This window comes from Tursiops truncatus, chromosome 15 (assembly GCF_011762595.2).
Source record: "Tursiops truncatus isolate mTurTru1 chromosome 15, mTurTru1.mat.Y, whole genome shotgun sequence".
In the NCBI taxonomy this organism is placed as follows: domain Eukaryota; kingdom Metazoa; phylum Chordata; class Mammalia; order Artiodactyla; family Delphinidae; genus Tursiops; species Tursiops truncatus.
Window position 1 is genome coordinate 82138732 of NC_047048.1, and position 27718 is coordinate 82166449.

Consider the following 27718-nt stretch of genomic DNA (forward strand, 5'->3'; position numbering starts at 1 on the left):
CGCCCTCCCCGCCGCCGCGGCCGCTCCTCATCCCTCCTCCTCCTCCTCCTCCTTCCACCCCCCTCGCCGCCGCCGCCTCCTCCTCCCCCCGCCTCCCCCCGCCCGCCGCGGAGCTTTGGGTCGGGGCGGCGGCGGGGCCCCGGCCGAGGCAATAAGAGCGGCGGCGGCGGCAGCGGCGGCAGCAGCTCCCGCAGCTCCTGCTCTGGTCCGCCTCGGTCCGCGGCGGCCATCAGACCCCTCGGCTTCGGCTCGAGGGGCCGGGAGCCGCGCGCTCGGCTCGGTCAGACCGACACCACCCTCCCCGCGCGGTCCGCAGTCCGCCCCGCGCGCTCCTCCCCGAGGAGCCGAGCCCGCGCCCGGCCCGCCCGCCCGGCTGCCCCGGCCCTCTCCGCCCGCGTGAGGCCGCCCGCGCCCGGCCCCGCCGCCGCCGCCGCCGCAGCCCGGCCGCGCCCCGCGCCCCGCCGCCGCCGCCGCCATGGGCTGCCTCGGAAACAGTAAGACCGAGGACCAGCGCAACGAGGAGAAGGCGCAGCGCGAGGCCAACAAAAAGATCGAGAAGCAGCTGCAGAAGGACAAGCAGGTCTACCGGGCCACGCACCGCCTGCTGCTGCTGGGTAAGGGCGGGGCGGGGGGCGCCGGCCCCGGCCCGGCCCGGGGGCCCCTCGGGGCGCCCCGCAGGCCGCGCGCGCCGAGCCCGCCCCCCGCCCCGGGCGCGCGCTCCCGAGCCCGCCGCCCGCCCGCGGGCTCAGTCTCTCGGGGGCGAGGCCGGAAGGGGGACCCCGGGGCGCCATTCGGCCGGGCGGGGGCCCAAAATGGGTCCGGGGGCCGTGGCGACGCGGGCGCGGGTCCCCCTCCCCTGGCCGCTCGCTCTCTGTCTCTCTCTCGCCCTCCCCCTCGCTCTTCTTTCTCTCTTTTTCCGCGAGGCCTACACGACGCCAGGGGTTCGGGTGCGTGTTGGGGAGGGGGAGGGGGAGTCCCACAGGGCTCGGGAGACTGCGACAAAAAGAGGGTTTCGGGGACAGGAAATGGGGTGGCGGGCCGAGGGAGGGGGACCCGCCTCCGTTGGGTGTGTGATTTGTTGGGAGAGGGAAGGGGAGAAAGCGAGAGGGGCCGGCGGAGAAGGGGGTGACGCGGGGGGGGGGGGGGGCGCCGCGGTGGCGGAGGGGGCCTCGTCGAGGGGAGAGGTTCGGCGGGAGAAGTGGCTGAGGAGAGTGGGGGCGGGTGACATCAGCCCCTCGGAAGGGCTCGGAGTGGTAAAGGTGGTGCAGCGAGGGGGAGGGGGCGCGGGCGAGTCGTGGCGCCGGAGTGGGGGGGCGGGCGGAGGAGGGAGCGCGGCGGCCGCTGGGCGCGACTTGGTGCGTTGCGGGCAGGACACACTGTGTGCGCGGAGCAGACGTGTCCCGGGCCGGGCCGGGCCGTGGAAGGAAGAGAAGGAGAATCGAATAAAATAAGGCCGAAAAAAAAAAAAAATGGAGTTAGTACTCTAAGTGCCCAGTGAAGCCAAATGACACGTCATTTTACAGTATGACCTTTTTTCCCCTTCCAGATATGCAGGCTCTTTGAAAAGCAAAGAAGAGAATTAACTGTAGCAGCTGCCGCCCCCCCAAACCATTAACACACACACACACACTTTCCTGTTAGTCGGCCACATTGAGAGTGCTTTGTGAAAAAAATGGAAAGAAAAAAAAAAAAAAGACATGCACAGATCAGAACTGGAAAATGACATTTGTCTGTAAATGGCTTCTTGGTCTGGAAATGGCGTGGTTTTTTTTGTCCTTTTCAAGGTGGGAGGGGGATTGAGAATGCTTTAAGGAAAAGACTTTTTTTCCAGGTGGAAGGAGATGAGACTACGTTAGTTGTTTGTCAAGTGACATTTGGTTGTTTGGTTTGGGGTTTTCTCTTTTGATTGCGGTTTTTCCTCTTTGGCCAAAAAAAAAAAAAAACATGGGTGGGGGTGTGTGTGAACTCTAAGGAGATGGCCTTTTCCCCTTTTGTCTTAAAGGTGCTGCTTTGGGAAAATAAATCAAACAAAAGCATAAAAGAAATTGTTGAAATAACCAGAAGAATTACACAAGCATTAATTAGTATGGAAGTTTTCCACTTCCTTAGTAATTTGGCTATCTGAGTTAATTTGTGAATTTGCTAGGTTAAGACCTAGTTCATGGTCACATATCAACAGAACAGCTTGATTATGAAGAATAAAATGTAAAGGGCTGTTTTTTCTTTGTGGTGGCGTCTGCTTTGCTTTTTTTTTTTTGGATGGGTCACGTCTTTGTTCTCCTGGGTCCAGATTTATGTAAAGGAGAAAATTATTAAGTGAAAATAAGTCCCTTTGGTGTGTGTTTATGCATTTGCAATTACAGTAATTAAATGGTACGTATGTTGAGGTGTCGTCAAAAACTTACAAAGGTGGAACTATGCTATGTGAATATTAATGTGCCATGTAATTTGATTTCAAAGTATAAGCCTAGAAAAGGCTAGAATCTTTCCTAGGAACACTCCTGCTATCTGAATACTAATTTAAAACAAGTGTGATGTTAATGGTACCTTAAATTTCTAACAGCCTTGCACGGACATCACAAAGTCTTCACTTGAGACTGTTGCTCTGAACACACCTGGCATCACTGGCCTAACCTTTCCCAGGTGTCTTAGCCCTATTGCCATAATTTATTGAAGGCTCTGGCATGTGGGGGTCTGCAGCCCAAGGCAGTGCCACACATTTTGCATCTTTAAATCGTGATTCTCACCAAATGATGCCCCCCCACGCAAAAGAGGAAAAGTAGTGATGCCCAGAATCCTCTTTTTTAATTTAATGATATGAAATCTGAGTGAATTACAGTATCACAAAAGATCTGGCAGTAATTTTTCAGTCCGATTCTCCAATTTCCTAAATGTCGAAACTGAGGCACGGACCTGTTTGTGCCCTAAAGAGAGGTGATACACACTTTAACACGAGAGTGTTGGAGATTCTGATTAAGACTATGTATTCTCTTCATGGAATCTCTTAATCGTACCTTTAATATTTTAATTTATGAGAGTTAGGCTCATTAAGATAGAATGTTTGCTTTGAAATCAATGTTTCTGTGGAAACTGATTTTAACTTTTTACAGATATTGATTACAGCCTTGTGAAAAGGCAAGAGAAGGAGGAATGCTTTGCTCTCTGGGCAGTAAAACAAAACAATTAATAAAATTAAAAGTGAAAAAGAGGACTAAAAAACCAAACAGGTTTGTGCTTGAGGAGGACAGAAATTGTCCCCTCAGGGTTAGCTGTTGGAGAGAGTATCCATTTGCAAAAACAGAAAATGAGAAACCAGCAATCCTCCTTCTAGCTTGGTGGAACTGTGTTTTTTCCATAAAATATATGTTTTTACAAATGAAAGGTGGTTTAAAATGGGGGCATGTGCCCCTTCTAAGCTCTGTTCGTTGGGAAGGGCTTGGAATCTTTGAAAATTCAGTGGTTCCCAGGAATATTTTCCCTTCTGATTAAAGTCCTGCCCTTTTAACATGCTAATAGGGTAGTTCTCAAGCCCTGTATTTAATACTTAAATGTTTTTCGAGAAGGTGACAGCAAATCAATGGTGTCCCCCCCACCATGGTTGTTGTATCCAGAGTTTATCTTTAGAAAAACAAAGTTAGCAGGAAAAGGGGGAGGGGTGTGGAGAAGTGGATAAAATGTAATAGTATGGGGCTTAGGGGTTGATTTTTAAGTAGCCCGGGGGGCGAGAACCCTGCAGAGAAGGCAGCAGCCTTGAGAAAATGTTGAAGAGGCAGTCGCTGCGTCAGTACCTGATCTGGGGGCGCCTGCAGGGCCGGGGCATTGTTTTGTGAATACTGGGGTATTTTAACCATGAAACATCTGACGAGCAGTGAACTATGTGGCCGTATACATTAATGTGTACATTTTTACCAGTGAACGCTCATAGTTCAAACATCCAGTTTCATGGCTTTAACAGCAATTTTCTTGACCCCCCCCATGACAGAATTGCGTCATTCTTTCTTTGCCCCTTTGCCCACCCCACAAATCTTAAGGCAACCAAAAGGAAAAATAAAAAGAAGAAAACAAAACACCTAAACAAACCAAAACCTTTCATTCTTGTTTGTTGTTCTGACGGTGGAATACTGCAGGTACACACAAAGTTGGATGTTTATTTCATTTTCTCTGCGTCGAAATGTCAAGGAAAATTGCAAGTCTCTTGTTTGTTTTTTGTGTGTTGCTTCTATGGAGAAAACGGCAGTCCTCCTTCTCTCTCCTCCCTGCCCAAAATGTGTAAAATGCCTCCCTCTTAACCTGAGACTTACTTTCATTTTCTAGGTGCTGGAGAATCTGGTAAAAGCACCATCGTGAAGCAAATGAGGATCCTGCATGTTAATGGGTTTAATGGAGAGTAAGTGTCAAATCTGTGGCAAGGGCACAGGCAGAGTAGCACATTGGATGCTAACCTTTAGGAAGTTCAGGTAGCTTTTGGGGGCTGGGCAACGTCCGCTTGAATTTTTTCAGCCTACATGTTAGAAAATCCAGGGAAGAGCTCTTTAGGGGTTGTTCTCCTCTCCCTCCTTTTACTCTTTGGTGCAGCAACGAGACAGTAATAATAATAAAGCCCCAGTGTTGGCCCTGTGACGGGTCTGCGGCAGATTTTGGTGCAGTGGGTCTCAGACATAGCTGACTCTGGCCGTGGCCACCCTTTTGCCTGGTGACGCTGACCACTGCAGAGACGCCCCCCGCCCCCAGGCACATTTCAGCGCAATGCACCAGTGCAGGATGTTGTAAACTACTAGGGAAACATGGTTTCAATAATAGTCTCACATAGAACTAAGTTGGAAGAGTCAGCCCTTGTTCATAATTCCTCATTCCCCACCCCTCACCCCCTTTGGAATTATCATGGGTAGATCATTGTTTCCCTTTTTAAAAATCGATGGTCTTGCCTAAAGAAAAGAAAAAGGAGACGTTTAAATGATGGAAAGGCTGGGAGTTGGGCACTTCCGGCCAGACCAAGAGGTACTTTTGCCTTTGAAAAGTCCTTCAGGGCATTTTGCTATAGGACAATGTGACAATACCGCAGTGAGAATAAAGATGAAACGAGAGAGTGCCTATATCAGGGATGTGAAAGACGGGCATGGCGTTCTACTTGCCAGGAAGGATGCAAATAAGGGGCACAAGTCTCCCCAGACCCAGCCTCTGTTTTCACGGGGGTGAGAGCAGTTAACCTCACTAGATTACAAACAAACACCTGAAGCCACTAGTCTGCAGTTAGTAGTTGGTTAGCAATCCTATTCCCTTTCTTAAACCTGGATTCAGTTGAAAGTTGCCTTCCCCCTTGGTTTCAAAAGGGAAGATTGAGTCAAAGGGGCATAGTTTAATTAAGTTGTGCACCCAGAACAAACCAGTTAAAAAAAAAGTTACTGTCGCCTACTAAGGGCGGGGCGGGGGGGGCGGGGACATGACAAAGATGAATTTTATCACCTTTCAGAGGTAAAAGAGCTGAGCTGAAGGCAGTTTATGGAAAACAGGCTCTTTATGGAAAATTCTAGAATTTCTTAGACCAAATAAGGGGGGGTGGAGAAAAGGATGACATCACCCATACAAATGGACATTTTAGTTTAGGATGCTTTAAGCTTTAAAATTCAGAGGGATGGACTATTAATTTTATGAATGGCTTCTGATGAGTTACCGATACGCACATACATGCTGTTAGTCAGTTGACTTGTCACAAACCAGTTCTGAAATTCTTAATTTCTAAAGCCTTGCCACCAGAGTTGCCATCCGTCAATTAAAACAAAAAACCTGAAATAGGCTCCTTGCTATGATTTTGTAATCTAAAGAAAAATCTTGCATAATTTTCCCCCCTGCAACTTGCTGGGGAGAGCTTCTTCATGAGGCTAGTTAAGCAAAAATAATTTGACCATGTACCCTCTAGATAAATATTTTGATTAAAACTGGACATGGCTCGAATTTTTTAAAAGGATGCAGCAGCCACTGTTTACCTTAGCTCGAGTCCAATAGAAGATAGGACATCCTTGACATAATTCACTTAAAGTTTTTTTATTACTCTGCAGATTGCCCTAAAATTTTTTTTTAGGGAAAGGATTCTCCTCCCTAAGTGAGCCCGTTTGTAATGCAGACGAGGCATTTAAACCAGAACTTCTCTTTTCTATTTTTTCAAAAGAGGAAGCGACATTCCCAGTTTGCCTGCTTTGTAGAGGAAGCCATAGGTAATCTCCGAGGACGTTAAATTTAGCCCGTGAAAGTGACATACAGGGGAATTCTTTACGTGAGTTTAGAAACCTTATTTTTATCTTGTCCAACTGAGCCTCCTTTTTTCTTTTTCCTCGCTGTGGTATTGCAACAAAAGCGGTTTCCTTCTCCACTAGGAATTCCCTGTGAAGTGGGGACATCCGTCCACGAAAGGGTGTTCTGTGTGGTGCAGGGTCTCTCCCTCCTTCCTCCATAAATGTGCGCTTTGTCAGGGCTGGGCTGAGCTATTACATTTGCCTTAACTGTCCGCAGACTGCTGTGCCAAGTACATCTGCAGAGTAACATGTCATTAATCTGACCTTCAGAAATACAGAGGTCAAATGCGGATTTTCCTAACTCAACGCTAACTCTCTATCTTACATTAAAAAAAAAAAAAGTGCCGTTAACACTGGTTGAGCTAATAAGCTAATCAAGTACAAACCCACGTAGACAGCTTAAGCCATCTTGCCCGTCCCACCTTCGAGGAGGATTTCCTACCATTCGTGAAGATTGGGTTTTGGGGGGTGGGGAGGGTTGGTGGTAGTGGGTGGGTTTTATTCTTTTTATTTTTCGTTGCCTTATGGTCCAGGCACACTTTTAATTGATGACAGTTTATGGGGAGCAATTATATAGAAATAACATAGGTAGTTTCCCGACTACAAAAAGGGAGGAAATTAATATTGGCACCAGGAAATCATGGGCCAAAAGCACCCATGTCTGTGTTCAGATGCAACATGGTGAAGATTGAGGTCTGGGACAATCAGGGGCCGTTTGCGCTGCTGTATTCTCCAAAGAATTGTGAGATAAATCACTGCTTTAGCTCCCTGATGCACGTACCTTTAGTGAAAGCACAAGAAAATAATTATCCGTCTCTTCTGTACCCGACGGGAGTCCCCAGAGGACTCTGCTAATACTGCAGCGAAGGTGTGGAATTCTTCCCTCTACGGCCTGCAGTCTCAGTAGACATTCCAATTTAGCCAGAAAGGCGACCTAAGAATTAACGGGAGGATGGTGGCCATTTGTTTAGGAATGTAGAGAGGCTGTGTGGGGTTTTTGTGAAATTGCGGTGCCTTGCAGATTAGGTGAGCTTTCAATCTCTCTTTAAAAGGGGCGGCGAAGAGGACCCGCAGGCCGCAAGGAGCAACAGCGATGGGTAGGCACATTCAAAACCAGAGAAACTTCTTCACACGCACATTTGACACACACGAGGGTCATACTGGGAAACTGAGGACACGGAGACCCGGGAAGAAAACCAAAATCATTTAAGGGCCATCAGCCATCTTGGTGTATGTCTGCAAACAGCATCATTTCTCAACATTTCAGAGCAAGTGAAGTGCAAAACAATTTTTTTTGGCCAACCTTAAAGTATAATTAGATCCAGCTGGGGGGAGGCTATAGATTTCAACTTTAGACGATCAGTTTAGGGTTTCTCTACAATTGATGTTTTTCCATATGGTTTCTATCCTCCCCCCAACCCCCCAGCTCACCATCTGAATTGGCTACTTGCTTTTAAAACTGGCTACTTGTTTTTAAAACTACTAAATTCCATCTACCCAGTGGTTGGTCTGATTGTAAAATTTCAGACCCCCGGGGGGGGGATTTTTTTTTTTACCTCTATTAAAATAACGTGGTGCCACTGTCCTTAATTTTGGGAAAACAGAATGCCGAGGAGGAGGGGAGGTCATTGTTGAGAATGATCTCGAAAAGCCTCTGATCTTTTTAAAATTGTCAACTTTATTTTAACCCAAGGCACTTTATGCTAGCTAGTGGACAGGAAATTAATGATGGCCTCCATCTTTTTCCATTCATTATCAAATTATTTTTTTTCTTCACTTCCTGCATCCACACTGCCCATCACGCCCGTGCGCGCGCGCACACGCACACACACGCATGCCAGGTAACCCTCTGAGCACTGCTTTGCTTATTCAGCTTGCAGTGGGGGAGCAGCTATTTCTCCTGAGAACTTGCAGAGCCGACTGACCTAGTCTAGGGCATCTGAAAGAAATAGCTTCTGTGGCCTGGGAGGGGAGGGGCAAAGGATACGGGGGGGTCGGGACCAAGTAACTGACACATGTTTGTTCATCTGTTTTTTTTAGACAACATTACCCCTAGATGATGGCTTCAGTGTCTCATCTTCCCGGCTATGTCCTATCACACTTTGCATGCTGGAATTGCCCGTCTTAGGAACTTCTAATAAGAATACTATTCTGTTGGGGAGGGGGGAGGGGGCCCTACCACCTAACCTCTAAAGATAACAAAAAAAAAAAAAAAAACCAAAAAAAAAAAAAAAGAATCCCTAATTGACAAAAATGTAGTGTATCAACTATCCAAGGCATCTACATAAAAAGTGATTGACAGTTTACTGTACCAGAAGTTGGCATTTGAGAGCTACGACACATCTTTACTGAGCCACCTACTGTGTACTAGATGCTATGCTAGACCCCTGAACCCTTCTAATACCTACTAACAGCCTGCTCGTCTATCTGTGACTCTGTTCTACAAGTAGAAATAAGTATTAACATATGTGATAAATAAAAATTATCTGCATGTCTCAGCAATCCCTGTATCTTGCGTCTGTCTTCTGTCTTTTCCCACCAAAGGGAAAAAAGAAAGGCATAAAGATAAAAATGGTATAGAACTTAGTACGACATAGCCTTCCCCTAATACTTAGCTGAAGGGGGGAGCGGGGTGGGCAGCTCTTAGAATTCAAACCTAGCATAGAAAGCAGCCCTGATCTGCTTTATACGTGGGGGGGAGGGGGAGAAGCTACAATATCCTATAAGTACTTCCAGCCCCCATTTTTCAGTCCATCAGAATTCTAGCAATTGATATACAATTTGGCTTTGTTAAGTAGCTTAGAGACATCTGAGGAATTTTCTCCGAATGTCACAATCAACATTAAGTTCATTAAGCGATAGTAAAAATTATGATAAACCTGCCAGCCCCCAGAATCATAGCTCCATCTACAGAGTAACTGCTTCAATGGAGGAATTTTTATGTTTTAGTATTACACGCCCGAATTAGATTTTAGATTTCTATTTTAGCTGTTTTATACTTGATATACTCCCACACCTATTCACATACGTAGATGAATACTGAACACGTTCTCAGAATATCCGTATTTAAGACTGGAAGTTTTCCAATTATCATACTACTACTTAGACCAAAATATCAAACTGAATGAAAGAATCAGGTTTCTGGAAATAACTTTGCTCTTGCTCTTTGTTCATCTGGGTATTAAATACCCGGACATATCTAATTTTAACTCTGGTGGGACCATAAAAACAGGTTAAAGGCTCTCAGTACCATGAAAGTGGAGCTTGTATCTAATGAATGGGAATGGATTTGTCCTATGGGGTTTTGACTTTGAATTCCTGGGTGAACGTTAGGGACAAACACGTGTCCTTTTAAAACTCCAACGTCTTAAATACCTGATTCAGACTGTAGCACCAAGTCTGGACACGATTAGTAATTTTCAGAAACGTACGAAGCAGAATAGCCCCCCAGAGAGGGGTCGGGACACTCGCCCTTTAAGCCTAGGGTCGTTGCGTTAAGAGTCTGGGGGCTTGGGGCACGGATCCCACTCTCCTGGTTGGCAGCACAGCTTTCATATCCGTGCCTGGAGTTCTCCCGACCATGAGGGGGTTCCTGGTACCATCTGTCACCCCACACCCTCAGCCCCTGATGAGCACAGCACCTCTAAACCAGCTCCTGATTCCGGTGTGAGAGGGGCGGGGTCTCAAAGGCTAGTTTGCCCCTGGGGTAGGGATGAAATGCGATGAGATCATTCAGAAAACGAGGGCCCACCCCTCAAACGAATATGCAAGGAAAGGCCAGGTTCTCGAGGGGCGGGGCTCTTGCAGGAGAGCACGTGACATCCCCCATCCCCCACCGCCGTGGTCCCCCGACCCGAGAGCCGCCTCCCCACGTCACATGCTGACCTCCCCCGTGGGCTGCACTTTGCTGTTACCCGCCCCCCGCCCCCCCCCCCCCCCTGCTTGTCCTCCGCATTAATGTCCTGTCGTGTTGTGCCTTGAGGGGCTACGTGTTTAATTTCTACCTCCATCCCACGACTCTTGGGCAATTAACCCCGTGAATACGTCAAAAATTGGAACTCTCTTTAAAAGACATTTCTTTAAAAATCCCGGCAAGAAGAACGTAAACTCTGTCTCCCCCTCTGTCGTCCTGCCTCTGTCACTCAGACCCTCCCTCCCTCAGCCTCAGTTCCCTCCTCTGTGAGGACAGCACCTTAGGTCCTCGTGACGGTCACGTCACGTCCCAGGGCCCAATACGCAGTAGGTGTGTCATGGCTGTGGGTTCAGTACCCCATCCCACCCCCCAAACCAAGAGGTGTCGCCTGGGCAGTAGAGTGGCAAGATTTACACCCTGAGCAAGAGGTCCTTAACCCCTAAAAACACAAATCCGAGAATGTTCCCTGGCTGTGCCTGTGATGAAGGACAGTGTCTGAAAGACACAGGGGGACAAACAACGTCAGGGGACCACAGAGCCAAAGGGCGTGGCCTTTATCTGTGGTCCCAGGGACCCTGAACGTAGATGGTTCCACATCTACACACAGGCCGTCCCAGGCGCCCAAGTTAATAAGCAACAAACGCTAACCTCTACTTAACGGAGGGACAAGAGCCACACCGCCTCCCTCCCCTCCCCCCAATAAACCCCAGATCATAAAGCCTTCCGGGGGCAGAATGTTATTTTACCTTATTCACATCGAGGGATCGATCTATATTAACATCATCAACTAGGAATGTCATCCACTGCTGCTGGCTGCAGTGACTATTGAAATAAACAAAAATAAATAGGGCCCCAAAGCCCTCAAATCTGTAATTAACACCACCACCTGCATTTCATCCACTGGTTGTCCGTGTGCTAATCCAGTGACTGGGGAAGCCCCAAGGCACACCTTGAACTTTTCCCCCTCCCAACCCCACCCCCAAAGCAGGGATGCTAGCAAGGGCCAGTAGGAACCTTTTCGGAAGTGCTGGTGTGCGGTGTGGGCCTCAAGAAAATGGAAGGACCCCTGAATAGTGAGGAGCCAGCCCCCACTTCTGGTACAGTAGCCTTGATCCTTATCTAGATGCCGACTTGGTAATCTGCCCCAATTGGGCGTGTCCTCAGGACACAGTCTGGGAGGTTATCATTTGAAACCACCTTTATTCTCCAACCTCTGCACCAATCTAAACCCACCACTCCTTCAAGAACAGAATACTATTTTAGTTGGAAAATCGTGATTGAAGCGACACTGTGAGTCAGCGTGATGCAATATGATTTTTTTTTTCCTTTTCAATCCCACTGTAGTGAGAAGGCAACCAAAGTGCAGGACATCAAAAACAACCTGAAAGAGGCCATTGAAGTACGTGCCTGGTCCTTTTTGTCATTCTTTTAGTCTCCCTGTCAGACAGCGCTGTTCCCCTGACCGCTTTGCTCCGTTATTTTCAGACCATCGTGGCCGCCATGAGCAACCTGGTGCCCCCTGTGGAGCTGGCCAACCCCGAGAACCAGTTCAGAGTGGACTACATTCTGAGCGTGATGAACGTGCCAGACTTTGACTTCCCTCCCGTAAGCTAAGCCCGTGCCCCTTCCCACCCCACACACACCCTGGGCTGTCCCCCGCACAGGCACGCTGCCAGCAAAACCCATTTCTGTGATATTGATAGGAAAAATCATCGTTAGAGCTTTGGTCAAGATGGATGAGCGACTTTCTGTCGCCCCTCGTGAGTCTTGGCTCGCCCGTCCCCACAAGTAAACATCACAGTTCAGTACTACAGCTCTCGCTGTATTAGATTGTAAATCTTTATGAGAAAAAGTCCTGAGTGGCAGCCTTAATTATTCCCTTATACACATCTTGTGACAAACTGTTACGTATGACACACAAATGCTAATTGTCTGGCTAATCGAAGATACCCTAAGATACAAGGAATGCAGAAATGAGGAGCCAGCTCTGAGTTTTACAAACGGAAGGTCTTCTCATTTGAAACAATTTGCCATTTAACCTTTATTAAGGTTTTTCTAAAGTCAGTCCTTGTCTTGGGGCAAATGAAGTCTTTTCTCATTATTCAGAAAAAGGAAAGAAAAGACCTTCACCTAAATAAATCATAACCCAGGCACTGTCCTCTATGCACCCTGGCTGGCGTGGACACTGCTTACAAAGATTTGTCTGCTCCATAAAGAACTATTTTTAGGGAACACAAGATTGCCTGTGGCCCGAGCATATATGTTTTGACCCCTTTGTGGGGGAAGAATAGTTTATAAGAGGGGAACAGGAAACAAGATGGAAAGATGGGCAAGTTTATAAGGCCCAGAAGGAAAAGACTTGTCTACAGCAAAAACAATGACTTATTGTTGCCTTTTGTCAGGCTTTCGTGGGAATTTGTGTTTGTGTATTTTAAATGGGTTTGGCTGCAAACTTCTCCTAGCAAGGAAGCAGTATTAGTAAGTACGGCTAGGTAAATTCTTTTAAATGGAAAAGAAGTCGAGCAGTAAACACAGCACACATAATGCCAGACACAGACTCTTTCATGAGACGTGATTCTGTGTTTCTAATAGGAGAAAAAAGGCAGCCCGTTAAAAATACACCAGGACGGTGACCTCTTAAGAGGGTCTTCTGTTAGCTGAACTTCACGTTCCTGCCTACTTTTGACCCTTTTCTTGCTGCATTCACATTGCAGAAGAACCTCCTCTTTCCTTGTAAGGGACGAATTGCCCCGATACAATTAAAAATGTTATTCTGTTCAAATGAAATGTGAATCATGACCTGCTGCAGTTTAAAACCACGCCGAGGTCACTTGCTCGTTTGATCGACAGGCATTGATGGACAAGGTCGGATTTGCCAGCAAGTCCCAACCATAATATTTTTTTTCTAAAATTCAAATTTTCCTGGAAGGAAAATTTCGATCCCACCACATCTTCACAAATGAAAACGTCTTGTTTCCACGACATGGAATCATACATTGGCGGCGCCTCCTAATGAGTTTTTAGTTCTCCTAGATGAGCCGTTGGGTGAACAAACTTATTCAGTAGTCTACTCTGGCCCCGCCCCCCACTCCAAAAAATATAGGCTGAAAACTACCCAAGAACAGTAATTCGCAATAAGAGGACAGCTGGATTCAATTTCTGAATACGTTTAGCACACTGAAAGTCTTTATGAACGCCCATTCCTTCGTTCGCCCCGAAATTGGGAATAATCACGCCCAGGGTTGGTGGCAGAGTGAACTCCGGTCTCATTGACTTGGAGCAGCTCCCGCGTCTAAACCTTCCCTCTCGTGTTCACTTTCAGGAATTCTACGAGCACGCCAAGGCTCTGTGGGAGGACGAGGGGGTGCGTGCCTGCTACGAGCGCTCCAACGAGTACCAGCTCATCGACTGCGCCCAGTAGTGAGTAACCCCGTCTCCACATCCGCGTGTGAGATGGGCACACACGGGCGCACGGAGAGAACCTTACAAACCTCGACTCCCACTTTTCAAGTTACTTGTAAATGAGTTCTTTTCATAGAAGCCAGCCAGTTATTCCCACCTGCGGTTAGAAAGTTCTAGTCTGATTCATTTGTTTTATAAAGCCCTTAATTGCACTTTTTAGTGCGGTGACACTATTTTTATACAAACAATTAATGCCTGTTAGAGCAAAATGATAATTACCTGCAATAAAGTGACATTCATAATTAATGAGCTTGAAGTAATTAATTGAATTGACCTCCAAGCGTTCAGGGAGATAGGGCAGCTCTCACACTTTGCATCAGGTAGAAATATTCTATTTTATTGCTGTAATGTAAAAACCTGACAAAGAGGAACAGTGAGGACAAAAATATGCCTCCTCCTCCTGGGTGACTGATAAGTTGCTTTGCTATTTCTGCTATCAGGTAGGTGACTACAGTAGCTGCCAGAGTGCCATGTTTCTGGTTCATCTAGAGTTGGGGACTGTGTTGAATTCCACTTCCTATCCTTATTTATTCATTCACACTGGGCCTTAATTCAAGGATGCTCCCCCCATGGGGTCCTTGCTCTGTCCTTTCATGGGCTGCCTTCCAGTGGATGTGATAACACAGCTGGAAAGTTGCCTTTTAAATAGTTTATGACCCTCCTTATCCTGTACATAACATAGCAAATACGTGAGGTTCAGAGCCATCAAAAATATTTTAAACGTGTCGTTTGTTTGCTGACGTTGCACAAATGTACTAAGTGGGCTCAGTTATCATTTTCTCAAGTTGGATTGTCTTTTATGACCGGGGGAAGGGCAAGAGAGATTTGTGATGTTTTAGCCTCTCTCATGTAAGTAACTGAAACTCACAAACAGTTTTGCTATCGAAAATATTAAGTAACCAGGACCAAGGTACCCCGGCTGGCTCAGAACAAGCTAAAATCGCATGACGTAGGAGCCCCACGCCGGAGGACCTTATTGTGAAAACCACTCGAATAAACGGGAGGGAGGAAGAGGTGACAGCGCTCAAACAGCAAACGCAAAGCAAGCTCCCCAGAATCCTGTTAGAGACACATCACACAAGCTGATGTTAGGGGCTGTGAAACCTATCAGTTTATCTTTCCCTGGCCCTGCTTTCCCATCGAAAATGCATTTGATTCTTTTCAGTTGTCACACCTGTAGCTATTTTGTGATTTTTTTTTTTTTTTTTTTTAATATACAAGCAGATCTGTATATTTTTTCAAGGAGCAGAAAAACAGTCCATCTGGGCCGGTCCCTGTGACCCTCCCACCCCCACCCCTTCTTCAACAAAGCCCCTGATTTTCTCAAAAGTTTGAGCTTAAAGCTGGAAGTGCTAATTATAGTAACGCAAAACAAATGGAAATCCTGGAATTGTTTGCCTTTTGTATTTTGGATCCAAGTCAGAAGTACAGGTACAAGATTAGGAGGGTTTAACCGTCCCAGTTTTGAGCGCTCTGGAAGTGGGGAGGGTGTAACAACTTCATTGATGAACAGTTAGCCAGTTTTTTTTGTTTTTTTTTTTTGAATCTCACACCATTTAAAAGTTGTTTTTTTAAGGCAAAATTCAGTTACTCCTGCAACTTTATCTGAAAATGGCAACATTTGCACAATTTATGGAAAGTTTCAAGGGAACTCCAGGGAAAAAGGGAACATGGCTTGAGTCTTAGAAAATGTCTTCCCCAGCCCGATGATTACAGCAGCCCTGCCTTTGCAGTGACCAACGTGTTTCTGGTTTAACGGCCTTTATGTTAAAGTTGAGCTCCTGGTACCTTGCCCGTTCCTTAAGGTGCCTATTTTTATTTGTTGAGCTGGGGTTTGGCTGGCCTTACTCCAGATGTCTCTCTCACAAGATTTGGTGCTGATGATCTATTTATAGAACTGTGGTTCTGTTGCCATGGCAACGTGCTGCAGGCCAGGGCGGCTGGGGAGCTATTTCTGGCCCGGTGCTGTAATGTAAGACTGATTGGGCAAGTCGGTATATCCTCTAAGCCAGACTAACTTTAAACTGGTAAAAAGGAAGGGGCGGGGGGGGGGGGAACCTTATAGAATTTCTTTAAATAGACTTTTCTCTCTTTGTGATTTTTTCCTGATTAGCCCACTTTACAACAATCCAGACCCCTGCCCCCCAAAAAGCTGGTTTTAATATTAACTTTTCACAGTAATTAAATTAGTCCAGTCTTTTAGAAGTTATTTTTCCTAACAGTGTATCTAGTCAGGCAACACAAGCAAGATACTTTTTACCTTGGGAACAGTTATGGCTGTGGAGCGGGAGATAGAAAACACTGCTTTTCCCCCTAAAGCTTTTGCATCACTAATGATGGCCCCTGAGACCGCCCCCGCCCCTCCACTGTACTTGCTCCCTGCCCAGATAAGGGCCCCTAACCTGGATGGCCGTGAGGTTTTTTGAAAACTCGAAGTTTAATATCTGGACTGTCCTATTTCATGGACCAAGTGGAACGGAAGGGAACTTTGTGTCTGTTTCCTGTTCACTGTGGTAAGGGCCAAAAGGGCCCCTTCTTAAAAGTAGAAGGAAGGGATACCCTTTCTGAGTAACTCAATCTTATTTTCATTAGTCCCTCGCTGGGGAGGGGGGGCGGGGGGAATCCTTGTTTCTTTAAAGTATGCCATCTTTTTCATTTAAAAAAAAAAAACTGTGACGTGGAAGGGTACAGTTTTCAAACTACTCGCCATTTTAGTCAAAGGCAAACAATTTGAAAATCTGAATATTTTACTCAGTCTCTATCAAATGGCACAAAATCAGACCTGATTTTGGGCCTTCAGCTAATTGACATGCACAGAACCAGCCTTTTAAAATTAAAGCAAGACCAGAGCTCTGCACTGGCCTGTGCTGTACCTGTAGGCCAGGGGTCCTGAGAGCCCACCCCTAGTTCCTGGTTCCTAGACCTACTGGTCAGCCAGGTACATTTATCTTAAATTCTGTTTGCTCTAACCTTTTCTAAGGCATAAGCTTGGACTCATAATGAACACAAGCAACCTCCGCATTGACTTAATGCCAGGTAACTGTGGGGTGATCATTTCCATTTAGCTGGACTTGGCAGAGAGGCAGGAATAGTGGGCGAAGTGGCGTGAGTGTGTGCTCACCCCTGTGCATTCTTCTTTCCCTCCCAGCTTCCTGGACAAGATTGACGTCATCAAGCAGGCTGACTATGTGCCCAGCGACCAGGTATGCACACGGTCTCACAAGCAGAGGACGCAGAGCCCTCTTTCCGAACTAGTCAAGAATTTTGCTCCAGACTGTCATTTATTAATAATGTTTTGGTTGGTTTGGGTGAAATCCCTTGACCTAAGATTTTGTTTTAGGACCTGCTGCGCTGCCGCGTCCTGACTTCTGGAATCTTTGAGACCAAGTTCCAGGTGGATAAAGTCAACTTCCAGTAAGTAAATGGCTCCCTTTAAAAAAAAAAAAAAAGAGAGAAAGAGAGAGAGAGATTTCTTGACGTTCCCTCTGGCAGGGAGAATGGTGGACCAGTGTTGGCCCTTGGAGTGACCAGGTGTCATTTCTCTCCTGCAGCATGTTCGACGTGGGCGGCCAGCGTGATGAACGCCGCAAATGGATCCAGTGCTTCAATGGTACGGAAGCCATGGGCTTCTCTGCTCTTTAAGGACATTTTGGTTTTTTCATCGTCAAGGATCATTTTCTCTTCTAACGTGCACTGCTTTTGCTTTCTTGTGCCGAAGATGTGACTGCCATCATCTTCGTGGTTGCCAGCAGCAGCTACAACATGGTCATCCGGGAGGACAACCAGACCAACCGCCTGCAGGAGGCGCTGAACCTCTTCAAGAGCATCTGGAACAACAGGTTTGGGCGTGACCCCCGGTCTCCTCCCCACTGATCTCAAGGCCCTGTATTTGCGTGGCTGGTAGAAAAGAATCTTGTGCGAGTTCTTGGGCAAGCATCTCGAACCCCTTGCAGAAAGAATCCTTTCTTTTCCTGAGCATTAAACCTGTGTGTCTCTCTCTCAGATGGCTGCGCACCATCTCTGTGATTCTGTTCCTCAACAAGCAAGATCTGCTCGCTGAGAAAGTCCTTGCTGGAAAATCGAAGATTGAGGACTACTTTCCAGAATTTGCTCGCTACACGACTCCTGAGGATGGTATGTGTGGCCTTCTGCAAGTTGATTAGTGCCCCCTTGGTCCTACGGGGTGTCTTGCATATGTTAAAAATTTCTGTTCTGGATTTTTAAAATGAACATTCTCTAAGAATGGAACCCCCCGCTCCCTCAACCACCACCACACTATAAGGGATCTGTAGGGAGGAGCCAAAGAACCTTATTTTTTTAATCACTTAAGTAACAAAATATTTATATTCTTTGCAGCAACTCCCGAGCCCGGAGAGGACCCACGCGTGACCCGGGCCAAGTACTTCATTCGAGATGAATTTCTGGTGAGTAGAGACTGTCTTTGGTTCCCTCTCTCTGCTTGTTCTCTTATCCTTAGGGGCGTAAGTTTCCTTACTTCTAAATTTGGGGATCAAACCATCCAGTTCCTCAGTGTTATTTCACCAATAGTCAGTATGAATTTAGCCTTTGTGCCCCTCAACTTGGGTTTGTTTTAACATAACGTCAGTGACTGGTGGGCAGTCCTTGGTAGGTGACCCCACTGCCGACAGGGGGACTTACTGGAGAGGCGGCACTGACCGAGTTTCCTTCTTTGCCCACAGAGAATCAGCACTGCTAGTGGAGACGGGCGCCACTACTGCTACCCTCACTTCACCTGCGCTGTGGACACAGAGAACATTCGCCGTGTATTCAACGACTGCCGTGACATCATCCAGCGCATGCACCTCCGTCAGTATGAGCTGCTCTAAGAAGGGAACTTCCAAATTTAATTAAGGCCTTAAGCACAATTAATTAAAAGTGAAACGTAATTGTACACGCAGTTGATCACCCACCATAGGGCATGATTAACAAAGCAACCTTTCCTTTCCCTCAAGTGATTTTGCGAAACCCCCTTTACCCTTCAGCTTGCTTAAATATTCCAAATTTAGAAAGCTTAAGGCGGCCTACAGAAAAAGATAAAAGAAAAAAAGGCCACAAACGTTCCCTCTCTCTTTAAGTAAGTAAAATAACAGCAGCAAACAGAAATAAAGAAATAAAAGAATAAATGACATAAATGAAACAAATGAAATAAATATTGTGTTGTGCAGCATTAAAAAAATCAAAATAAAAATTAAATGTGAGCAAAGGATGTGACTCCCGTGAATTATTTGTGGTTTCGAGCAGACACCCATTGTCCAGGGTTTTGACTGCATCAAAAGTTGGGAGCCCCCCGTGGTGAGGTGACAAGGCCCCAGGGTTATAAGTGGGTATAAAATATCGCCACTCTATGTTTTTGTTGACCGAACCTTGGGTTTCTGAAAACAATTTGCAGACGATACAAAATGCCCACTTTGTCCTCCTCTCGAACCCATGCCCCATAGAAAACCACTAAGCCCCATCAAAAAAGTTCTATGCTTTGATCACTGCTGCCCTATCCAAAGAGTCTATCGACTTATACCCTTACGTATTGTCTCACAGTGTGCCTGCTTATCTGGTCTCCCCAAAGAGGTGTTTGAATTTCAGCTGTCTGTCCTGCATTAAGACAGGGACTCAGCTGGGTGGGAGGAATTTAGGAATGCAGTTTACAATCGGGAAAAGAGTTATTCAAGGAATGGTGTACAATGTATATTAAATCATCACGTTTTACACCTTAAATATCTTAAAATTTTGTCAGTTGTATCTCAGTAAAGGCGGGAGGTGGGGGTTGAGAAAGAAATGGTATAGCGACTTGGGGAAAAAAACTCGATCCCTACCTCATTCCATACACAAATGAACTCAGTGTGGGTCAAACACATATGTTGAAATACAAGTTACTTTTAAAAAGGTCATTTTTAGGGCTTCCCTGGTGGCGCAGTGGTTGAGAGTCCGCCTGCCGATGCAGGGGACGCGGGTTCGTGCCCCGGTCCGGGAGGATCCCACATGCCACGGAGCGGCTAGGCCCATGAGCCGTGGCCACTGAGCCTGCGCGTCCAGAGCCTGTGCTCCACAACGGGAGGGGCCCCAACAATGAGAGGCCCGTGTACCGCAAAAAAATAGTAATAATAATTAATTTTTTTAAAAGGCAATTTTTACAATTAAAATCTTGGTTTATAGAAGGCCTCTCTAAGCATGACCTAAGATTTAAAAAACAAGGCGCTGGGGTGGGGGAGGACCATACGAAAATTAAAATCAAATATGAATGGGGGTGGGAGTGGAGACTGGGTAAAAACCTGTAACAAAGGGTTAATTTCCCTAATACACAAAGAGCTCTGAAGAATTAATAAGCAAGCACCTCTCGCAAAAATGGGCAAGGTACATGAACAAGCAATTTTACTCTTTAAAAAGGTACAAATAACTAATTATCCCTACCTTGTTCCATACACGAATGAACTCAACGTGGGTCAAACACATATGTTTAAGTACAAAAAGTTACTTTAAAAATGGCAATTTTTATGATTAAAATCTTGGTTTATAGAAGCATCTCTAAGCATGACCTGAGGCTATAAAAAAACATAAAGGGGTGGGAGATGACCATACAAAAATTAATATCAAATATGAATGGGGTGGGGGGTGGAGACTGGGTAAAAATCTGTAACAAAGGGTTAGTTTCCCTAATAAGCAAAGAGCTCTGAAGAATTAATAAGCAAGCACCTCTCGCAAAAATGGGCAAGGTACATGAACAAGCAATTTTACTTTTTTAAAAAGGTACAAATAACTAATTAACATTGGGGAAACCATGCAACCTCACTCATAATGAAGTGAAATACAAATAAAACAATATTCCACCACTGTTGGGGGAGGGGGTGGCCGCCAGCACTCATGGGCCCCACATCAAACTCTGAATCCTTGGTGGGTTATGGCTTGGACCTGAGGTCCACTTGGGCTCCCTAGTCCTTCACCCCCCCAGGCTCATCCCTTAAGTTCACGGTCACCCATGGTGTGGCTTCCTGGAGGGGTGGGAGGGAGAGACCAGTTTGCCCCCAGCATCAATCATTGCACCCTCTGAAACTGGCCGAATGGGACATTAATCAAGTTGATTCTGTAATTCAGGCCAAAAACCTACTTCCTGTTCCATTTTCTAGGTCAAATTAATCCCAGCCAATTAATCCTCAAGCAGAGTATACCAGAGGTGAGCAAAGCATGCCCCACGGGGGCAGAAAAAGTAGCGAATACCCCATGTCCATAAACCTTCCCAAAGCTTCCTATGTAACATTCATTCACGTAAAAATTGTTGGCCTACTAGGTAGATTTCGTTACAAAATGACCCTCAAACCGCCCCCCCAAATTAACATATAATCTACACGAGTGCTTGCTATGCAAATATAGCCAGAAGACCAGTCCCCAAATTCCCATAATCGTCCAAAGTACTCCAAATAAACACAATTAACTAAACCCTAGGCAACAAGTACAAGACCAGCCCACCATACAAACACCCATCCAGGTAAAGTGCTGGCGGCGAATAAAGTCCCAAAGCCCCTCTTCCAATATGGCCGCCTGTATGCCCCGCCCACACAGAAATTCTAGCGCCTTCTCTGAATAATTCACGTAAGATTGTCATAGTGCTAGCCACATAGCCATCACAATTAGGAAGCAAATTCTCAGGCTATAGAACATTTATACATAGAAAACGATATCCCAGAACCCCCAGCCCTTGCTGGTCAAAACTGGCAGAGACTTTGTGATGACGTCCAGAAAGAGGGTAATAAAAGTCACGGTTACCCACCACCTACTATGAGCCAATTAAATCACTGCCCAATGAGACCCGTTCAGCTATTACTGCCATTTTACGAGGCCTAGAGAGGCCAAGGTAACTTGCCCCAAGAGTTAAGCAGGGAAAATGGGCTTCAAACTCAGGTAGCCAAAGCCCATTGGCTACTACAATATCCTGTAGTTCTAAAAGATGTAGGAAAAAAGAGAAGGTCTGCTGCTCTTCTCTCCTGGATGCCAGCTGCCAGGAGCCCAGGACCCATGACCCCAAGGGGAAATCCTGCATGTCTCCATTGATTCCATATCCAGTGGTGATGGTGGGGTGGGGTGGGGGGTCGTGAGCAGGTCGGGGAGGGGAGAGGGACATCCTCATCCCTCAGAGAATGGCACTGGACACACTCCTGCCTTACCCCCAGTTCAGAGGTTTGCCATGGGGCCACCTCCAGTCACTCAGATGTGTTTCAGGGTCGCTTCTCCTCCTTGGGATTTATCCCTTCTACTAAAACAATTTCATTTTCGTTTTCCCTTTGACTTGGTACCAAACCGTAACTCTTATAGGACTATTTTAAAATCTAAATTCTAGGATCTTCAGAATTCCAAAACATCATGAAGAATTTCATCTAAATATTTGATGACAATAAACCATTAGTTTTTTAATTGTTAGCTGAATCTTACTTAATCTTAATCCCTACTCAAATGCAAAACAACATATTTTTCTAAAAGTAACAATTTGTGCTCCACTTTATAAAGCTGTAGAGGCCAAATATTAAAAATAACTATTCTCTGATCTTTTTGAGATTAAAAAAAAAAATAATAATAAACCACTAAGCCCCCTGAGGGTTTATTTAGTTTGAGGAGGGTCTAGAATTGGGCAGAAATTTTACCCACCTTCACTTTTATTTAAATGTAGGCAAAATTATTCCCAAAGAAATGACCACCTCAGAACAGCCTTTCTATGTCAAATGGTATTCTCTTATGATAATGGTTTCTTGGACATTTTTGGTGATCTTTTTACTCAACAAATATATAGAGAGTACAGAACCTATGCCAGCCACTGGGAGTTCTGCTCTCATGGGTAAGTTCTATCAGGGGAGACATGCATTTACCAAATAAATAACTGAAAGAATTACAAATGATGAAAAGGTCTCTGGGCTAATAAACAGGATGGTGGTGATGGGGAATGGGAGCTATTTGGGGAGGGATTCCACTTGAGATAGAATAGCCAGGGAGGGCCTCTCAGAGGAGGTGACTTTTCTTATGGGAATGCAAAGGATGACAAGGAGCTAGTCATCTAAGTATGAGTAGCAAACATCACTATTCTTTAATCAATATTCCTTATTAAAACATTATAATTAACATTTATGGAGCACTTTACCATGTGCCAGGCACTGTCCTAGGCCCTTTATATGGATTATCTCATTTAATCATTTTGAAACCCTAGGAGGATATACCCTATCATCTGTACAAGATGTAACCAATCTGTATCCCATTGTACAAAAATGAAAAAGGTAAAATACATCTAAAACATTGTGAATAATTTATGCGAATCATGCTTTTAACAATGGTTACACTAAAAAGGCCATGCGATATGCACTTAATTTGTGAAATTGCTACTCCAGTTCCTAACTTAGAGTTGGCGAATTTGGTGTCTCTACAATAATTTTTCTGTATACAAACATTTACATACTATGAACAACTAAAACTGTCTGGTTTCGCCTAAAAATCTTACTTCCTCTATCAGTTCGGAATGTATTCAGCTGCAAATAATGGAACCCTGACTTGGAGCGGCACAAACAGAGGCTTATACCTCTTACTTACCAAGAATTCTGGAGGTAGGTGTTTCCTGGTGTTATCTCAGCAGCTCAGCAATGGCAGAGCCTATGCCTCCACAGTTCTCTTGGCTTCTCTCCTGTTGTTGCAAAATGGTACCATGTCTTAGCCTAAGGCAGAAAGGAGAAGAAAAGGACAGCCCAATCAATTCTCTCATCAGGAATGCAAATGCTTTGTAGATGCCCTTTGTTCTCTCTACCATGTGAAATATACACAGATACCAGGATAGCAAGATAAATAGTTAGATGGCGAGATAAATAGCTCGCTAGCGAGATAAACAGCTCGCTAGCGAGATAAATAGCTAGCTAGCGAGATACATAGCTAGCTAGCTAGCTAAGACAGAAAAGTATGCGTGCGATAACACTATTACAAACACACACAGAGATTTATAATTTTTTGTCCCATGGACCATGATGGAACTTTAGAAAGATACAACCCAGAACCTGTAGTTTTTAAGGATTAGGGAATATAACAGGTAAAAACATTCACATCATAAAGGACTCATTTGCATAATTATATATAAATCAGTTTGAAAGCCTAGATGAAATAGTTAATTGTCCAGAAAAATACTGTTTATCAAAACTGACTGGAGACAAAAAAATCTAAGCAGACCGCTTAACATAGGGGGAAAAAATACAGAGCCTAGAGAGCACCATGACAAAAGGGCTTCCGGCTCTTGTGGGAAGCTAGTGAGTGGAAGGAAACGTGAAGGAGGCTTATGGGGCACCAGGGTCTGCTTCTTGCTCTAAATGCTGATTAAACAAATATACTCTATTTGAGAAAATCTGCTGAACTGTACACCTATGATTTGATTCTTTTTTTCAGTATGTATACTGAAAAAAAATTTTAGGATGGAGGGGAGGAGGGAAAAATTTTTTTTTTATAATGAGGAAAAGGAAAAAGGCACCAGACCCAGGTAATTCTATAGGAGAATTCTACTAAACCTTTAAAGGTCAAATAATTCCAATACTACTTAAAATTATTCCAGCATATAATGAAAGGAAACTTTCAAAAGTATTTTTATGAAGTATAACACTGACTCTGAAACATGCCAAACATTGCATCCAAAAATAAAATTACAGACCAATCTCATTTATGAATATCAATCATAAAATCTTAAAATATAAGCAAGTAGAATCCAATATTAGTTTAAAAAAATGAAACATCACGTCTAGGTAAGATTTATTCTGTGAATTCAAACCTGGTTCAATATTGGCAACATAGTAAGATTTGCCAAGTTTAACACCCATTTATGTTTTTTAAAATCCAATGAAATCGTGATTAGTGGATGCTCCCTTAATATAAGTCTATGTAGCATATATTATATAAATGTTATATATATAAATTATATATGTATGATACATATATAAAATATATTTTTCTACAGAACACAACATTTTACTTAATGAGGAATATCTAAAAGCTTTTCCACCAATGTCAGGAACAAGAATCAAAAAAGACAAGGATGCCTCACATTGCCATACTATAGTTATCATTTTATCGAAAATATAAGCCAATTCAATTAGACAAAAGAAAGCAATCAGAGGTCTGAGAGTCGGAAAGAAAGAAGTAAAACTATTCTTTATTGCAAATGATATAATTAAATACCATAAGTCCCCCCCAAAAAGAATTCACAGAAAAACAGTTACTAAAAAATGAGAATTTAGAAAAGAATAGGTTTATAAGATCAACATACAAAAATCCATAGCCTTTTAATAACTGATTTTCTTTCTGGATGTTCTATCCAACAGCTGACTTGAACAACACAATAGACCACATAGACACAAAGACCTAACAGATATATACTACTGAATAAACCTTATCCTCAAATGCATATGAAATATTCTCTAGGATAAATCATGTGTTAGGTCACAAAACAAATCTTAACAAATTTAAGAAGATCAAAATCATTCCAAGTATCTTTCCCATCTAACATGGAATGAAACTAGAAATCAAAACACTAAGAAAATGAGAAAATTCACAAACGTGTGGAAAGTAAATAACACATTTTTGAACGATTATTAGGTCACAGAGGAAATTTTTAAAAAAGGAAATTTTAAAAGTATTTTGAGGGCTTCCCTGGTGGCACAGTGGTTAAGAATCCGCCTGCCAATGCAGGGGACACAGGTTCAAGCCCTGGTCCGGGAAGATCCCACATGCTGTGGAGCAACTAAGCCTGTGCGCCACAACTACCGAGCCTGCGCTCTAGAGCCCACGAGCCACAACTACTGAAGCCACATGCTTAGAGTCCATGCTCCGCAACAAGAGAAGCCACCGCAATGAGAAACCTGCACACCACAACGAAGAGTAGCCCCCACTTGCTGCAACTAGAGAAAGCCCGCACGCAGCAACAAAGACCCAAACTCAGCCAAAAATAAATAAATAAATTTATTTTAAAAAAGTATTTTGAGATAAACAAAATTGAAACTATAACATGCCAAAACTTATGGGATGCAGCAAAAGCAGCACTAAGAGGGATGTTTACAGTGATAAACTCCTACATTAAAAAAGAGGAAAGACCTCAAATAAACAATATAACTTTACATCTCAAAAAACTAGAAAAAGAAGAACAAACTAAGCCAAAAGCTAGTGAAAGGAAGGAGATAATAAAGATTAGAGCAGAAGTAAATCAAATAGAGAACAGAAAAACAATAGGAAAAAAAGCAGGAGTTGGTTTTATGAAAATATAAACAAAACCAACAAACCCTTAGCTAGGCTGGCAGAAAAAAAGAGAGAAGACTCAAATTTTACAAATCAGAAATGAAAGAAGACCCATTATGACAGATGCCTCATAAATAAAAAAGATCATAAGGGATTATTATGAACAATTATATGCCAACAAACTGGATAACCTAGATAAAATAGATAAATTCCTAGAAACATACAACCTGCCAAAACTTAAGAAGAAACAGAAATCCTGAACAGACTAATAACAAATAAGGAGATTGAATTAGTAAGCAAATCCTTCCCAACAAAGAAAAGCCCAGGACCAGATGGCTTCTTGGGTAACTTTTACCAAACATTCATAGAAGAATTTATACCAATTCTTCTTAAACTCTTCCAAAATAATAGAAGAGGGAGTGCTTCCAAACTCATTTTATGAGGTAGGCATCACCCTAATACCAAAGCCAGACAAAGATAAGAAAAGAAAGCCACAGGCCAATATCCCTGATGAACACAGATGCAAAAATCCTCAATAAAATACTAACAAACCAAATTTAATAACACATTAAAAAGTTCATATACCATGAACCAGTGGGATTTATCCCTGGGATGCAAAGATAGTTCTACATGTGCAAATCAATCAATGTGATACACCATATTAATGAAGGGTTAAAATCACATGATCATCTCAATCAATGCAGAAAAACATTTGACAAAGTTTAACATCCATTCATGATAAAAACTCTCAACAAAATCAGTGTAGAAGAAACTTAACACAATAAGGCCACATATGAAAAGCCTACTTCTAACACAATAATCAATGGGGAAAAACTGAAAGCTTTTCCTCTAAGATTCAGTACAAAGCAAACATGCCCACTCTCATCTGTTGTTCAGCATAGTACTAGAAGTTGCAGCTAGAGCAATTAGACAAGAAAAAGAAATAAAAGGCATCTAAATTGGAAAGGAAGTAGTAAAATTAGTTCTCTTTGTAGATGACATGATCATATATGTAGAAAACTCTCAAGACTCAACAACAACCAAAAAAACTGTTAGAATTAGTAAATGAATTCAGTAAAGTTGCAGGATTAAAAAAATCTACAAAAATGAGTCACAATTCTATGCAGAAAACAAATTATCCTAAAAGGAAGTTGAGAAAACAGTTCCATCACAAAAGCAAGAAAAATAATAAAATACTTAGAAATAAACTTAACCAAAGAGGTGAAACACTGGTACACTAAAAATGATAAAACACTGATGAAGGAAATTAAAGAAAACATAGGAGAATGGAAAGACATCCTATGTTCATGGATTGGAAGAATATTGTTAAAACGTCTATTCTACCCAAAATGATCGATAGATTCCACGCAATCTCTATCAAAATCCCAAAGGCACTGTTTACAGAAATAGAAAAAAAAAAAATCCTAAAATTAGCATGGAACAACAAAAGATACCAAATAGCCAAAACAATCTTGAACAAGAACAACAAAGCTGGGGGCAACACACGTCCTTATTTAAAAATACATTACAAAGCTACAGTAATCAAAACAGTATGGTACTGGCATAAAAATGGACATAAGGAAAAATGGAACAGAATAGAGAGCCCAGAAATAAATCCATACACCTATGGTCAACTGACTATTGACAAGATTACCAATGAGGAAAGGACAGTCTCTTGGTTAAATGGTATACGGAAAACTGGATATCCACAAGCAGAAGAATGAATCACTTCACTGTACACCTGAAACTAACACATTGCAAATTAACTACACTTAAATATTTAAAAATGAATTTATTT

General features: G+C 43.9%; 1 protein-coding gene and 1 long non-coding RNA gene across 5 annotated transcripts in view; one reads left to right on the top strand and one right to left on the bottom strand.

Annotated features, from left to right (window-relative positions):
- LOC117308331 (uncharacterized) overlaps window positions 1–27718 on the bottom strand; it is a 97015-nt gene that overhangs the window by 12878 nt on the left and 56419 nt on the right. Inside the window, exon 3 of the long non-coding RNA XR_004522307.2 lies at window positions 23248–23369. This is a non-coding gene — a long non-coding RNA (uncharacterized lncRNA). The remainder of the gene's footprint in view (window positions 1–23247; window positions 23370–27718) is intronic.
- On the top strand, window positions 461–18890 carry LOC101326022 (guanine nucleotide-binding protein G(s) subunit alpha). 4 transcript variants are annotated; one of them, XM_033841269.2, is made up of 13 exons: window positions 461–614; window positions 4315–4387; window positions 7343–7387; window positions 11548–11602; window positions 11689–11808; window positions 13526–13623; window positions 16814–16868; window positions 17006–17079; window positions 17217–17275; window positions 17384–17504; window positions 17669–17799; window positions 18022–18089; window positions 18366–18890. In XM_033841269.2, exons 1-13 carry the CDS (start codon window positions 476–478, stop codon window positions 18510–18512), a joined length of 1185 nt encoding a protein of 394 aa, XP_033697160.1. In that variant the 5' UTR covers window positions 461–475; the 3' UTR covers window positions 18513–18890. The 4 variants fall into 4 exon arrangements, with proteins under 4 accessions (XP_033697160.1, XP_073649243.1, XP_033697161.1 ...); XM_073793142.1 differs by having other exon boundaries at window positions 7343–7386; window positions 11544–11602; XM_033841270.2 differs by lacking the exon at window positions 7343–7387 and having other exon boundaries at window positions 11545–11602.

What these genes read in the sequence shown, in the direction of transcription:
- LOC101326022 (XM_073793142.1), top strand. Translation starts at nt 476, where the DNA reads ATGGGCTGCCTCGGAAACAGTAAGACCGAGGACCAGCGCAACGAGGAG. An exon ending in GTTAATGGGTTTAATGGAGA is followed by an intron (nt 4,388 to 7,342) that starts GTAAGTGTCAAA and finishes TCTCTTTAAAAG; the next exon opens with GGGCGGCGAAGAGGACCCGC. An exon ending in CAGACTTTGACTTCCCTCCC is followed by an intron (nt 11,809 to 13,525) that starts GTAAGCTAAGCC and finishes GTTCACTTTCAG; the next exon opens with GAATTCTACGAGCACGCCAA.